General features: G+C 35.6%; 1 protein-coding gene and 1 long non-coding RNA gene across 6 annotated transcripts in view; both read left to right on the top strand.

Moving 5' to 3' along the window:
* The window catches only part of LOC126763198 (F-box only protein 32), a 33,236-nt gene extending 21,529 nt beyond the window's left edge, over positions 1-11,707 (top strand). For all 5 annotated transcript variants that reach the window (XM_050480495.1, XM_050480494.1, XM_050480493.1 and 2 more), the window contains exons 3-6: positions 7,312-7,595; positions 7,928-8,109; positions 10,560-10,652; positions 10,734-11,707. In XM_050480495.1, coding sequence (XP_050336452.1) covers positions 7,312-7,595; positions 7,928-8,109; positions 10,560-10,652; positions 10,734-11,123 — 949 coding nt within the window. In that variant the 3' untranslated portion in view covers positions 11,124-11,707. The remainder of the gene's footprint in view (positions 1-7,311; positions 7,596-7,927; positions 8,110-10,559; positions 10,653-10,733) is intronic.
* On the top strand, positions 4,345-7,305 carry LOC126763247 (uncharacterized). The gene is made up of 3 exons (XR_007667592.1): positions 4,345-4,670; positions 4,803-5,024; positions 5,081-7,305. It is a non-coding gene; the product is annotated as an uncharacterized LOC126763247 (long non-coding RNA).
* Positions 11,708-14,905: the final 3,198 nt, after the last annotated feature.

Below are 14,905 nucleotides of genomic sequence, written 5' to 3' on the forward strand. Positions count from 1 at the left end.
ATGTGAAAGTTTTCCATACAAGCATTTGATTCCGATCGTTCAGTTTGTATGGCAGCTATATGTTATAGTGGTCCGATATCGGCCGTTCCGACAAATGAGCAGCTTCTTGAAGAGAAAATGACGTTTGCAAAATTTCAAAACGATATCTTAAAAACTGAGGGACTACTTCGTATATATACAGACGGATAGACAGACAGACGGACATGGCTAAATCGACTTAGCTCAACATACTGATCATTTATATATATACTTTATAGGGTCTCCGACGCTTCCTTCTGGGTGTTACAAACTTCGTGACAAACTTAATATACCCTGTTCAGGGCATAACAAAATTTGCTGAAGGTCACCCAATCCAGTCTTAAAATAAGTGTAGATAAAATTGGATTAAAACATGAGCAACGTCTGTCCGGGTCAGATGCTAAAATGAATACGGTTCTGTTGTTCTTATCCCTTTACCCGCCTCTTTCTTCTTGCTCATCACTCACGACACGACTCATCAGATGTTGTCATCATCCATGCCTCTCCACCATATAAGTAGGACGGTGATGTATCTAGTGGCACCTGTTGGCAAAAGTTATTCTGCGTTGGATTTCGAAGCTGACGTTGTTTTTGGTGTTAATGCTCGTTCCAAGATAGACGAAGTAATTGATACAACACGAAATCTCAAAACAACAACAAAGAGCAAAAAAGAAATATACTGTAATTTTTTTCACTGACTTGCAAAAAACAGGCCTATTATAAAGATTTTGTTCATCCAAGGGGTCGATGTACATTGTTTTTAATAAAATGTCGAGATTTACCTTTTCCGGTATATTTATGTATATGTATGCAGTATAAACCAAAAAAATATTCCTTTGCCCTTCAGTCACGACTCGTATCGAAAATGCACTCGCATACACATATACATAGTATGTCTATATGTACGTACATATACTCATAGCGAATTTTGTAGGTTACTCATACCACCCGCTATGCTCTCTGCCCGCTTTGCCTTATCATTTGACCTACTTTTCTGCGTTTTACTACCTATTTTCTCCTTCATTCTGCTTCACTACATTCGCATAACTAGTTTATGTAGTGATGCAGGTTTTTCTATTAATTACTGAATAGGTTACTGAACATACCCATACAGACAAATACATTATGTACATATGTATGTATACAGCTGCTGCTTTTCATCCTCGTATTCGTTTTATTGTTTGCTAATGTCCTTTAAACATCTGTAGCTTTTGGTTGTTGTTGGCATTTGCTAATTCTATAACTAGGCTCAAGTATGAATTCAACTGCTTCGGCGCAAAGTTGTTGGCTAATTTGTCACATATTTGTATGTACATATACATATGTACCATATGCTAAAATATATTTATGTATGTATGCGCTGTGTATACTCATAACTATGCTAGCACCGCAACTGCAATTAAAAATATGATTGAAGTGACATTAACAGCCAATTAATTGACGCTTTTAGTAGAAGCGTGTGAGCAAATCAGCTGCTTGAGGTGAATTCTAGACTGCATAAGTGGAATGCAAATGGCGTAAATGAAGAGCACTTTCTTCGCTCATTAACTGTGTGTATATGGGTGTGTTTATATATGGGCTTGCATCAAGGGCAACTGGTGAATTACAAGGAAAAGTAAATGCTCTGCGACAATCAAGGCGATGGCAGGTGTACTTTCAATCTTTGCGCACATGGCGGTAAATGAACTTAATAAGAACGAATATAAACTATATATAAACAGACATACAAGCATATTTTGATACACATATAATAGGTCTAGTGAAAAGAAATCCATTATTTTTGCTTTAAATTAAAGAATGATCCGATTTAGATCAAATATGCATCGTTTTGTTCGAAAACTTGTTGCCAGTCAATTTCATAATGCCACTTTCACAGAAACCCTGGTCACTATTGGCAAAAAACTTGCATTATAGTTTCTAATAAGCACTTTCTGAGGCGAATTTTTCACCAGCAAAATCATTGGGCTTAGACAGGATCAGACTATAGGCAGATGCATAAGAACCTCCTAACCAAGCTTCCGGAGCTTCTGGTGAGTCACTCGTGTGACACCTTACATCGAGTTTTTTTTGGTTTCAAACTGTTTTTTTTTTTGCTTTGTTTTGCATGTGTGAATGACAAAGTAGTATTTACATTGCCGTCATTTTCGACGATTTTCATTATTTTTACGGAACTGACAAAACCAAATTTAATCTTGCCTTCTGCATAATCAGGCCCATAACGACTATTCACACTATCAGCATGCTAGTTTGAGTTTTCGTCTTTATAGAAGAAAAACTGTAAAATATGGCGTATTGGGCAGTCGGAAATGGCCTCGCCATTAAGGGGTTATTCTAGTCTAGAAATCAAATTTTGGGCAGTTTTTTTGAAATTAAAAAAAAAAAAAACCAAAAAATATTTTTACTATTAACTTTTTTATGGTGGTTTTATTGATATCTTAAGAATACAGAAAAACAATTTTGCAAAAAAATATTAAAAATTAAAATAATTAGAGAGGGGGAGAGACAGGTGTAAAAATAGAATGGCGCATCCTGGTGACATTGATCCTGACTCTCCTGGTGGTCTGAAAAAAAAAATCAAAAGAAATTCTTAATCAGTAAGGATGCTGTTATATGTAGTCCCTACCTCAGGCAACACGGAAAAAATTTTTTTTGAAAAATGGCGACTGCCTGAAAATAAAAATCATTTTTTACGCTTTTTTTTGAAATTCCTGAATTTTTTAAAAATATTAAAAACAAAAATTTTGACACGATGCTGGTAGAAACGATAAAGGATTATATAAAGAAGGTTCACACAAAATTTCAACTAAATCGATTGTATAGAACTTGAGATAATGCCGGTACCGTGTGGAAAAAAGTAGAAAAACGGCCGATACTTGCTAGGTACTGCGTCGCTAAAGCAACTGTAGCTCTTAAACTAATTTTAATTTTTAAAAATTCTTAGGAGGATATGTTCTTAAGGGTCTAAACTTTAAATATATGAAAAAAATTGATTTTTCAAAATTCTAGAGTAGAATACCCCTTAACCCAAGTAAAACTGAGATTGTTTTATTTACTAGAAAATAAAAGATCCCGGTGGCACCGATGCCGCTAATTAGAGACATTCGCCTGCGGCTTATACAGTGAAATATCTAGCGCTCATTCTGGATAGGAAGCTTTCATGGAAGCCGAATATCAAAGAGAGAGCAAAACAGGCATCGAGTACCTTATACTGCTGTAGAGGCGCTATTCCCAAAGGTGGGGTCCTTTACCGAAAGTGGTCCTCTGGTTATACCACAGTCAAAAGGCTCTAGAAAAGACAACACTTGCAAAGAAACTCGAAATGTGTTCAACGGGCGACTCTCATCAGCATGTGTGGTGCACTAAGGCCCCCTCAAACCATGACACTTAACGTCATCCTACCCATAATGCCCGTAGACATCGTCGGAAGGTGTATGGTTGCGAAAGTTGCTATCATACTCAGAGGATATGGGTTCTTAAAAGAACACGTATCTGAACACTCGGATATCCTCACACACTTTGACTTTATATCGCATCATTGGATCATGGAGTCGTCATATCGAACTCTGGCGGCGTTCACGGTTGGTCGAGGAGCGCTATCGATAGCATGGTATAGATGCCGGGCCATACCGAAATCGTAGGAAATTGCAAAGCTGGTGAGCGAGCAAGGAAAACCAGCCTAGAACCACTATCGGTAGAATGGGAGCGGGTCGGTGCTACCATATCCTCTTGTGTTCTACTACTAGACAGCTGGGCTTCACGGAAGTTTGGCCATTGGTGGGCCAAGAAGAGCCCAATATCGATCGCAAGAGATCTAGTGATCTATTTGGCCTCAGTAAGTCTAGACTCTCACTAGCTGTGAGGCCGTTAACAGGCCATTGCTCTATTGGTGTCCGTGCTGTGAGGTTGGGAATTTTACCAGATGCCATCTTTAGAAGCTGTATGAGAGAAGATGAGATGGAAACAACTCAACACCCCCTTCTTGACTGTCCCGCATTTGGGAGGTCAGGCCTTAATCACTTGTGAGCGCATACCTTCAGACATCCCATTGAACTGGAGTGGAAATTAAATGCCTGTGAAAATTTGTGTTGGCTACTAAGCGTGTTGCTAATTTCAGCTTCACAAATGACTACATATAACAGTCCACGTGCGATCCCTTAGATCAGCCTTCTAACTATTATTATACATATATGTATGTATACTATATTTTTAAAAATTAATATCGCAGCTGCGAAATGTACCGAGTTCATTCTTTTGTTTCTCATAAAATTTTCAGTCATTTGAAGTTTTAATACTTCACCAATAAATTTGAAGTTTTAATATTTCACAGACTATTAAAATATGCAAAATTTAGTAAAATATTCGAAATATATTTTAAAAGGAGGTCATCTGGAAACTTTGGAAAATAAAAATAGTACACTTTCTTTTTTTGTTTTAACAAGCGTGTGCATTTGGTATACCATATACGCATTTTGGTATTAATTCATCTCTCACAACCCGCTGGAAAACCCTTACATTCCACACATACTCTCACCAATATCAACACCAATAAATTGCTGATAATCTAAACAAAAATACACAGACTCGCTCTATATGCAATAGTGAAGATGTCTTACTGCCACACTACGAGTGCGAGTATCTGTCAACGCTGCCCGGTGAGTAGCAACACATTGCAATGGAACAAATGTTGCACATAAATCATTCAACCGAAGTGGCAACAAGCGTGCATTTACCTTCTCATTTCCCATAAGTCTTAGTTTTTTATAATTACTTCATTTTATTTTTAGTTCAATGTGTTTGTGCTTTCGAAATGCATCTGAATTGGAGCTAGTAGTCTTCAGTCTGTCGATCGCATGAGGATATGGTGCGTTGCATACACTGCAACACTCATTGCAGCGCTAACTGTATATTTAAGTGTAGCTATAAATAAATGTATTGATATAAACAGTTCTACAAAGAAGTACGAATGTGCCATATGAGTCTAGAGCTAGCTGGGCAAGGGCAAATATGTACGTATATATATAAATCCGATGACTGAGTCATTTAAATATTTACTCCCAAACAGAAAGTGGCTAGCAGAAGAGCCTACTTATTGGAGATCGTAGGTTCCAAACCAAAAAGGGGTTCTCGAACGCCATGTTGTGCTGGAGAAAATTAGAATGATACATTTTTATAGCAGACAAATTCAGCTTATGGAGAGTTGTATTCTGACAAAGCTTTGTAAAAAGCTAGCAATTAATAACTTATAAATTCTTTCGTCATGATACCGACTTGTGGTAAATAAATGAAAAGTAAAGTTTTTTCTATCCATAAAGAAAAATATCGGGTAAGAAAATTAGCTAAAGTTATAGGTATATTGTGTAATTAAACGAAAAATCTCTATAGTCTTCTTCGATTTGCCACTAATGCTCGCATAAAGTTTAGTTTCTGCTTTCAGGTTGAGAAATTCGAAACCAAAAACGGAGTTATATGATTCTACAGCACCTGCTTAATTTATTTTGCGCCAATTGATTGTTCGATTCACTACTCGCCAAGTTCAACATATGTTATAATTAAACGCAGTTCTCATAGTTTCTAATTTTGCCATCAGGAAGCTCAAGTTGAACTTTCTGAAATGAAGTTAAAACTTCATTTATCATCGAGAGTGGTTTGAATTTGAAAAGAGAGCTTTGTACTTTCACATAGGAAGTCTAGGTTGTATATTCTAACCCGGGTAAAGATTTGTTTCGCGTTTCATTACATTTTTTTTCTTCATCTATTCTTTTGGTAAATTTAATTCTCCTTGAAAATAAAAAAAGAATCTTTCAAAAGAAAATAAAAGGAAAGGTGAGGAGCTTAATTATCAATAGCGCATTCTTACTTTTGATCGAAAAGTTTATACTTGGTGCTTTGGTGCTTGGTGCCATTCGGACGACATGACCTAGCCAGCGCGGTCGCTGTTTCTTAATTCGCTGGACTATGCCAATGTCGTCGTACATATATCTCGTACAGCTCATTGTTCCACCCTTCTGCGGTATTTGCCGTTGCCAATGTCGTAACGCTGACTCATCAGATGTTGTCATCTGCCCCTGCACCATATTGGGAAGACTTGTAGAATTTAGTCTTTGTTCGTAGAGAGAGGACTTTACTTCTCAATTACCTACTCATTCCGAAGTAGCATCTGTTAGAAGAGTTATACTGCGTTGGATATCGAGGTTGGTGTTAAATACTGTTTCCAAGATAGATGAAATTATATACATACAATTTCAAAGTTATGACTGACAACAGTGACGTAGGAGCCAAGTCGCGATTGGCTCCTTTGTCCAACCTGGAGCAAGCAAAACTAATGGTGCAGTTGTTATGGCCAATGATATCTTTGTTATTAGCGTTGCACACTCTTGTAGAAGATTGTACCTTCTCTATTCAGATCTGCAACTCGAATTATTTTCTCCAGCAGTAGATTGAAGAGGTCGCACCATAGGGAGTCGCCATGACTGAAATCTCGTTTGGTATCGAACGGCTCGGATGCTGACAAAGCTTTTGCTATTACTCAACGTCAGTTTACACAGCCGTATTAATTTTGAGGGGATACCAAGGTCCGACATGCCGGGGGCTCCTTTTCATGCTGTCAATAGCAGCCTCTTTTCACGGGTCTTTTCCAAGATTTGGGGCATGGTGAATATCTAGTCGGTTGTTGATTTTCCAGGCCTAAAGCCTTATAGGGACTAATCAGTTTGCTGACGTGGGTTTTAATATTTCACACAGTACGCTCGATAGAAACTTACATACGATCTTGGAGAAGCTAATCCCACGGAAGTTGGCGCAGTTGGGGTCTCCCTTTTTGTCGATTGGTCGGAGCAAACTCAAATTCCAATCGTTGGGTATGCTTTCGTCCGACCGTATTCAACAAAGAAGCTAATGCTTTCTCTTTATCAGTTCTTCGCCGCCGTGTTTGAATAGCTCGGCCGGCAATCCATCGGCCCCCGCCGCTTTGTTGTTCTTCAGTCGGGTAGTAATTGCTATTCGAACTTCTTAATGATCGGGCAATGGAACGTCTGTTCCATCGTCATCGATTGGGGAATCGTGTTCACCACCTCCTGGTGTTATACTTTCACTGCCTTTCAGCAGACTGCGTCTAGCTTCCCTCTGCAACTCTCGGTATCTATCCCATCCTGCACATGTTGGGGTCGATTGTAACAATTACTTAGAAAACATGAAAAATGCAACTTTTGAAGAAATATATTTTATATACATATGTATATACTTCTGTGAAACCCGGAAGCTTTTTAATTTCAATTTTATCATACTTTTTTCCAGACTGTCATCCAATTCGGACGATAGCTTTGACGATGATACGGATGAGGTTATCGTGCCGCCACACTGCCACATAACGGTACGTTGTACACGCGAAATCGCCGGCTTCAATGGACTTGGCGAAGTTGTGCGACGTCTAGACTTTCGCACTTCATTACGTAATCACAAACGCTTCCACTATATTTGTGCGCTGCTGCGATTGTTGGTCTCTCACAAGGGTATCGTCAACTTGTCGGGCAGCGCGCAGCGGGTGCTGATGCAAATTGTTGAAGATGTGGCCACACATGGTGAGTTAAATTGCTAGCAAAATGTAGTGGCAGCAATTGTAGTTGAAAAGTGCATATTTCCGTTTGCCAATTAAATTGTTGCAACTTCAACATTTAATGATACCATTGTTGCCAACTAGTTGGCATTACTTTTAGTGCCGTTAATTTAATGACATTTATTGAAATAACACATATTCATAAAATATTTTTCTCGTTTTCTTTACATTATATTTGTAATGGACATCAACTATGTTTTAATCCGTAAAAAACCGGTAATTGGTCCGCGTCACCTACGTACAACAATAAATTAACCATTTATGCGACGTTTTGTTTTGTAACACTTGACTTATCAGTCAATGACAGCCAACAGCATTTGAATGTGCTGCGTGGTTTGGTCATACAACTGCAAGAGATTGTGTTTCAGGAGAGCCAGAAGTGCTGGGGGAAACCGCTAGGCAGCACCAATCTGTGGCAGGAGCATATCGAGACTATAAAACGCATACAAAATGTCGCTAGTCAACTCGAAATCAAAGAGGTGAGTGCTTGCATATACTAACTTACATATGTATGTATATATGAACATATACATATATACATATACTATAATATAATTACAGTTGTTAAGCGGAAAATGGCATACCAATTTGCATCCAGTGCATTTTTTATTGCTCCTTCGTGTTTGTTTTTCCCTTTTTTTCGCTATGAGTGGAGAAGTGCAAACTCAGTTTAGCGGCAGTTATGCAGGAAATTGCCGTTCTATATTTTTAAGTGGATTCATTAGCCAGTTACCCATGGCAATGATTGGCTTTAATCTTTAACACTTTGTTGTTTTTTTTATTGAAAATAGTCATTTTCTAATAGAACTGCATTGAACTGTTGGAAGTACGTAAGAAAAAATATTCAAAAGCATTCATCCGGAAAGTCCCTAACGTGTATATCGTTAACACAGACCACATATGTAGATACAGCTTTTGGTATTGCTCAACGTCAGTTTACCCAGTCGTATTAGTTTTGCGGGAATACCAAACTCAGACATCGCGGCATAAAGGCAGCAACTTTTCGAGATTTGAAATCGACGAAGAGGTGGTGTGTTTCGATACTATTTTCACGGGTCTTTTCCAAGATATGGCGCATGGTGAATATTTGGTCATTTGTTGATTTTCCAGGCTTAAAGCCACACTGATAAGGTCCAATCAGTTTATTGACGGTGGGCTTTAATCTGTCACACAATACGCTCGATAGAACCTTATGTGCAATGTTGAGGAGACTTATCCTACGGTAGTTGGCGCAGTTTGTGGGGTCTCCCTTTTTGGGAATTGGCAGAGCACACTTAAATTCCAATCGTTGGGCATTCTTTCGTCCGACTATATTTTACAAAGAAGCTGATGCATGCTCCTTATCAGTTCTGCTCCATCGTCATCGATTGGGGAATTGGGTTCGCCTTCTCCTGGCGTTGTACTTTCACTGCCATTCAGCAGGCTGGAGAAGAGTTTCCTCCATAATTTTAGTATGATCTGGAAATCGGTCACTAGATCACTTTTGGGGGTTCTACAAAAGTATGCTCCGGTCTTGAAATCTTCTGTTAGCCGCCGCATCTTTTCGTAGAATTTTCGAGCATTACCCTTGTCGGCCAGCTTGTCAAGCTCATCATACTAACGCATTTCGACCTCTTTCTTTTTCTGCCTGCAAATGCGTCTCGCTTCCCTCTTCAACTCTCGGTATCTATCCCATCCCGCACATCCTGTGGTCGACGGTAACGTTGCGAGGTACGCAGTCTTTTATCTCTCCGCTGCGACATACCTACCACATCATTTTGTGGTCGAATGGGTAACGTTGTTTGAAATGCCGTCCCACGCAGTTTTGACGATCTCTCAGAGAGCAGGAGTGCAAGCCGAGTAGAAAATCGTTCGACATCTGTTGTGTAGCTTCTCGACGTCGAACCAGCTGCACAGATGCGAATCTTAGTGGTCCGAGTCGATTTTCGGAGCGCACGACATCTAAAAACCAATGGTCTATCACAACATGATCGATCTGGTTGGTGGTTTTTCGAACCGGAGACAGCCAGGTGGCTTCATGAATTTTCTTATGTTGGAATCTAATGCTACAGATAACCATATTTCGAGCCCCGGCGAAGTCGATCAGCCTCAATCTATTTGGGGATGTTTTGTCGTGGAGCTGAATTTACTGACCGTAGTGCCAAAGATACCTTCTTTGCCTACCCTGAATTTTGACATTGTATCTAGCTATCATAGGTGCGCTCCAAGCACTCATAGCAGACATCTTTGGTCACATCGTCCTACTCTTTGCGCATGAGCGCAAATCAGCGATATGTTGAAGAACTTCGCTTTGATGCGGATTGTGGCTAGACGTTCATCCACCGGAGTGAATGATAGTACTCGGCGACGGAGTCTCTCACCCACCACGAATCCCACACCAAATTTTCGTTTCTTTATATGACCACTGTACTAAATGCCACAAGGCCCTAATCGCCTTAGCCCTTGTCCCGTCCATCGCATTTCTTGGACGGCAGTGATGTCAGCCTTCATTTCAATGAGGACATCAACCAGCTGGGCAGCGGCACCTTCCCAAATAAGGGACCGGCCATTCCAGGTGCATGCCCTCAAATCGTAGTCCTTATTTCATTTGCCATGGTTGTCATCAAAGGGGGGCTCTCATTTGAGTATGTTTACGTTTTTTGATTGTTTTTTTTTATGCGGCGGGTCCCAAACCCAGCGCACAACCCTGTGGAGGGGATGTTTCGCCTTCTCACTTTAGCTCGCCTTCAAACGGATGTTCTTAGGCTACCCTGAGGATACTTGGTCAAAGACCGGAAGTCGTGAGCTGCTTGAGCCATATGTAAAAGAATCGTTTATTTACACCTTAAGTTGACTTGATGTTGTATTTGTTAAAATTTCTATAAAGTCTATAAATTATTTCTCTTCATAAGAGAACAGTCAGTTAAAACTTGTTTTCTATTCATTCCAGCCCGGTCCTGAAATACGTCCAAAGCTGCACGACCTACCTGAGGAGTGCATACGTGAGATTATCTTACGCATAGCTGATCACAAAGATCTCGAAGTGAGTATGCAACTTTAAGACAATTTTAATCACTTAGACATTCGAAATAATTTTGAAACTCTCTCTCGTTATTTGAATTAGGCCTCCGCCAATGCTTGGCCTACCATGGCCACATTGGTCTCGGAGCAACGCATATGGCGCGAACTCTGTCGCTTTCACTTCAAACAGCCACAAATCAATTTAATACTCGATCTTAATAACATAAAACTAATGAACGAGGTAAAGGACTGGAAAAAGATCTATCATCAGTTGCGACGCACTTACGGTGTCAATGATGACTATCAGTTTGCCGAAGTGTTGAAACTATGTCGTATATGTTCGTGTTTATTCTGGCCATCGGAGGGTCATCCGTGTATAGCCGATGAAATGCCTGACTATAAGCAACGCTTGGAGGATGCGGCGGGTGGCGGGCAATTGGTTGTGGCTCAGCCAGTGCCACCGGCACAATTTCTGAAATATTTCTCATTGTAAATACTTAGCATTGTAAAATAATAACGTAACGTAACGTAAAGAGAAAGGTAGCGTAGCGAAGTGATAAGGAAAGGAGTGTTCGAACTGATTATGACTTGTTAAAAATGTGGCTATGTTGCGCAAGTGTTGGTATATAAAGAGCGATTTTAGAGGCAGCTTGGAAATCTGGTGCGTTGTGAGTAATAGGAGAGCGAAATATACATATATTTACTGATGAAAACAAACTGCTTAGCCTCTAGAACTAAAAATAAAATGTAAAAAAATAAACTATTAGACAAGGCAACTTGCAACAAAGTACAGTGATAACTTGAAATTATTACAGATATACATACATATGTACTATTTTATTGTAATGATTCAGCTACTTAGTGAGGTCTATTAAATTTGATGTTTTTAAGAATTACTTTTTTATTTTATACAACAAAAAACTCAAAATGTTTTTATTAGTTTCGTAAGCGAGGGTGTAAAGAGAAGAATGCTGACTTGGCTGAATTATTTGTATCGGAAAAGTACTCATTACATACATACATATATACATACATACATACATAAATAAAAAAACATATAAGCATTTTAAACATAAATCTTGTGTTTGTTTTTAGTTCAAAATATTTTATTTAAATGTAAACAAATAAAAAATAATTTGAAATAAAATAAAACATAATTAAATAAAGGGGGAAAAATGGCAAATAATAATATGAAATGAAATATAAAAGTAACTGTTGTATATTGCCGATTGGCGTTAATTTGTTAAATAAATAAATAAATAAATAAAATAAATTAATTTAACATAAAAACACGGTAAACTGAAACAATAAAATAAAATAAAATTTAAATGAAATAAAAATTACAGACTTACAAAAAATAATGGAATAAAAAAATTAAATTAATTAAAGAGATTAAAATGAAAAATATATAATAAATTATATGAAATTAAACAAAAATATATTAAATTAAAATAAAAATAAAAATTATAAAAAATACTGTAAATAAAATTAAATAAAAATTTAAAAAATAATATTATATATAAAATAATAATAAAATTAAAAAGTGAAACGAGTGTGTAGTAAATAAAACATAAAATACATTTTAACTATAGTAAAAATATGTAATAAAAAATTAAATGGCATAAAAACGTTAAATTAATAAAAAAATATGAAATAAAATATAATAAAATAAAATATATAAAAATAACTTTAAAAAAATTTATTGAGTTATTAAATCAAATGATGAGACAAAATAAAGTTAAATAAAATAAGGAAAATTTAAATTTCATCAAATGTTAAAATATCCTATACACAAAAAAAAAAATACAATATAATAAAATCAAATAATATAAAATGTAGGGTATTTGAAAAAGTCGTTTCGTATTTCTAATCAAACTTCTACTTACTTGTATTGTTTTTATATTTATACTAATAAATAAATAATATGTACCATTTTGGTCGACCACGTTTTGCCATTTTCCGGTAGCGAGCGAACCATTGTTGTGCTACACGAACTGATACAGCATCGTCTCTGTAAACTTCACAAATTTCATTAGTGGCTTACGTGGCATTCTTCCCTTTTTTATACAAAAATTTCAATATGTAGCGAATTTCTTCATTATTTTCAGTCATTTTTGAACAGCTGTAAGTTTTTTTTTCAAATTCCCCGAATTTTATCTCACCTTTTCATCATTTTATGGTATGACACAATGTGATTGGTAGCATTGGAGATATACAACTGCAACGACATCTATTGACAAAATACGAAAAGACTCTCTCGACTACCCCATATACATATGTATAAAATATCCAACAAAATAAAATAAAATATAGTAAAATTAAATTAAATAATATGTTAAAGTATGTAAACATTAAAATAAAAATAAAATGAAATCTAATAAACTAAAAAAAGTAATAAATCAAATCCAGCTAAATTAAAAACAAATTCAACACAAAAAAAATATTATTTTATTTACTTGAAGTAAAAAATATGAACAAAGTATGCGAAAAATTAAAGTTATAAAAAATAAGAAAAATTAAATTAAATATTAAAATATCCTATAAACAAAAAAATTAAAATATAATAAAATCAAATTATATAAAAAATATGTATAAAATAAAACAAAATAAAATTAAATTGATAAAATGTAGTCAAATTAAATTAAATAATATGTCACAATGCTGTAAAAATTAAAATGAAATCTAATAAACTAGAAAAAAAATAAATAAAAAAAATCCGGCATAATTAAAGACAAATAAAATACAAAAAGAAAAATGATTTTATTTACTTGAAATAATATAAAATTAAACAATTTAAATAAAAATAAAAATATAAAATATATAAAAATTGTGAAATAAATAAATTAAATAAATAAAAACATAGAAACGAAATTAATATACATATATATATTATTACTTTTCCATAAATACATGAATTTTTAATTTTTTGCAGTATTATTCCGTACTCAGCAACACAAGTTAATTATCTACCCTAGTTGTCGCAATCGAAATGAAAATCTTTATGCCCGGCTTTACAGTCCATACTTAAGTTGTGCCCAAATAAAATCTTAGCTAAGCATTGTTGCAGACTGAGTAGTCATTTGCGTTTCACAGTCAATGCTTAATTTCTATAAAATTTTATTATATGATATATGGCAACATTGTGGGCAACATATGTTTTACAAATGTCATCCATAAAAATATGTTTAAAATATTTAAATAATAGCAGACAATACATAAATTTGCGAAGATAGTTATATTGAAAATGAATGAAAACAACTTCACCGCTAGCGATTCGGAGCACCTATTGGAACTGGCGGAAATCCCAATCCGATTTCATATTTTTCACAAAAAATAATTTTTTATTATTCTTCTTTTGACAAATAACTGAAAATTCAAAACAATTCAAGACAAAAATCAGCTGTTACTTAAGCACTGTTTCCCATTTCTATAAACTCAGTACTTAATATTTTCAGTATTTAAGCATAACTTAAGTATGAACTGTAAAACACTATTTTCCTGTTTTATCTTAAGCACAACTTAAGTATGGAAACCGGTCATTAGTGTTCTTTCTTCAAATCATCATTTTTTCAATTACCTATTTAACGTAAGGAAGCTAATTTTATGTTAAGACGTAGAGTTGAACTGAGCGCTTACATTATAGAAGCCTAAGACTCAAAAATTATGCCAGATGTCGATTTATCACCATCAAAATATGAACAAATCGTTTTTACAATCACATTAGGTGTCTCCCTATTCTTCATTCAGTGAGGGATTACGACATATCCATTCGGATACTAAAGCTAATTTCAACTTTCTGACTATTTTGAATTTTCATCAAAATATCTTTCGAATAATCAGTCAGTTTAACAATAATGGAACTGTCAAACGGGTATTTTAAATAAACAACAAACTGTCAAATTCGTCCAACATATGCATGTTGATGATAACGCAATGACAGATATCTACACTTTTATTTAAAACGGCCTCTGCATTTTCTCACTTCCTTCGTCAAACTATATGTGTATGCTTGTATTTTAAAAACACTTTGGTTTAATATAATTTAAAAAAATATGCAATTTCAAGAACTCCGCAATCATTTCATTTCTGCTCATTAGTTTGGTTTCAAAACTCCCAAAATTGTGATTTAGAAAAAGTTGAACTAAAAAAAAGAGAATTTACGAAAAAACCAACTTCTAAACTAATGCTAATATTATTCGAAAGTAAAGAAATTTGTAAAACTAACTAATATGCAATGTAAGAAATCACCTAACCTAAAAATTAATTTTAGCAACA

This window comes from Bactrocera neohumeralis, chromosome 6 (assembly GCF_024586455.1).
Source record: "Bactrocera neohumeralis isolate Rockhampton chromosome 6, APGP_CSIRO_Bneo_wtdbg2-racon-allhic-juicebox.fasta_v2, whole genome shotgun sequence".
In the NCBI taxonomy this organism is placed as follows: domain Eukaryota; kingdom Metazoa; phylum Arthropoda; class Insecta; order Diptera; family Tephritidae; genus Bactrocera; species Bactrocera neohumeralis.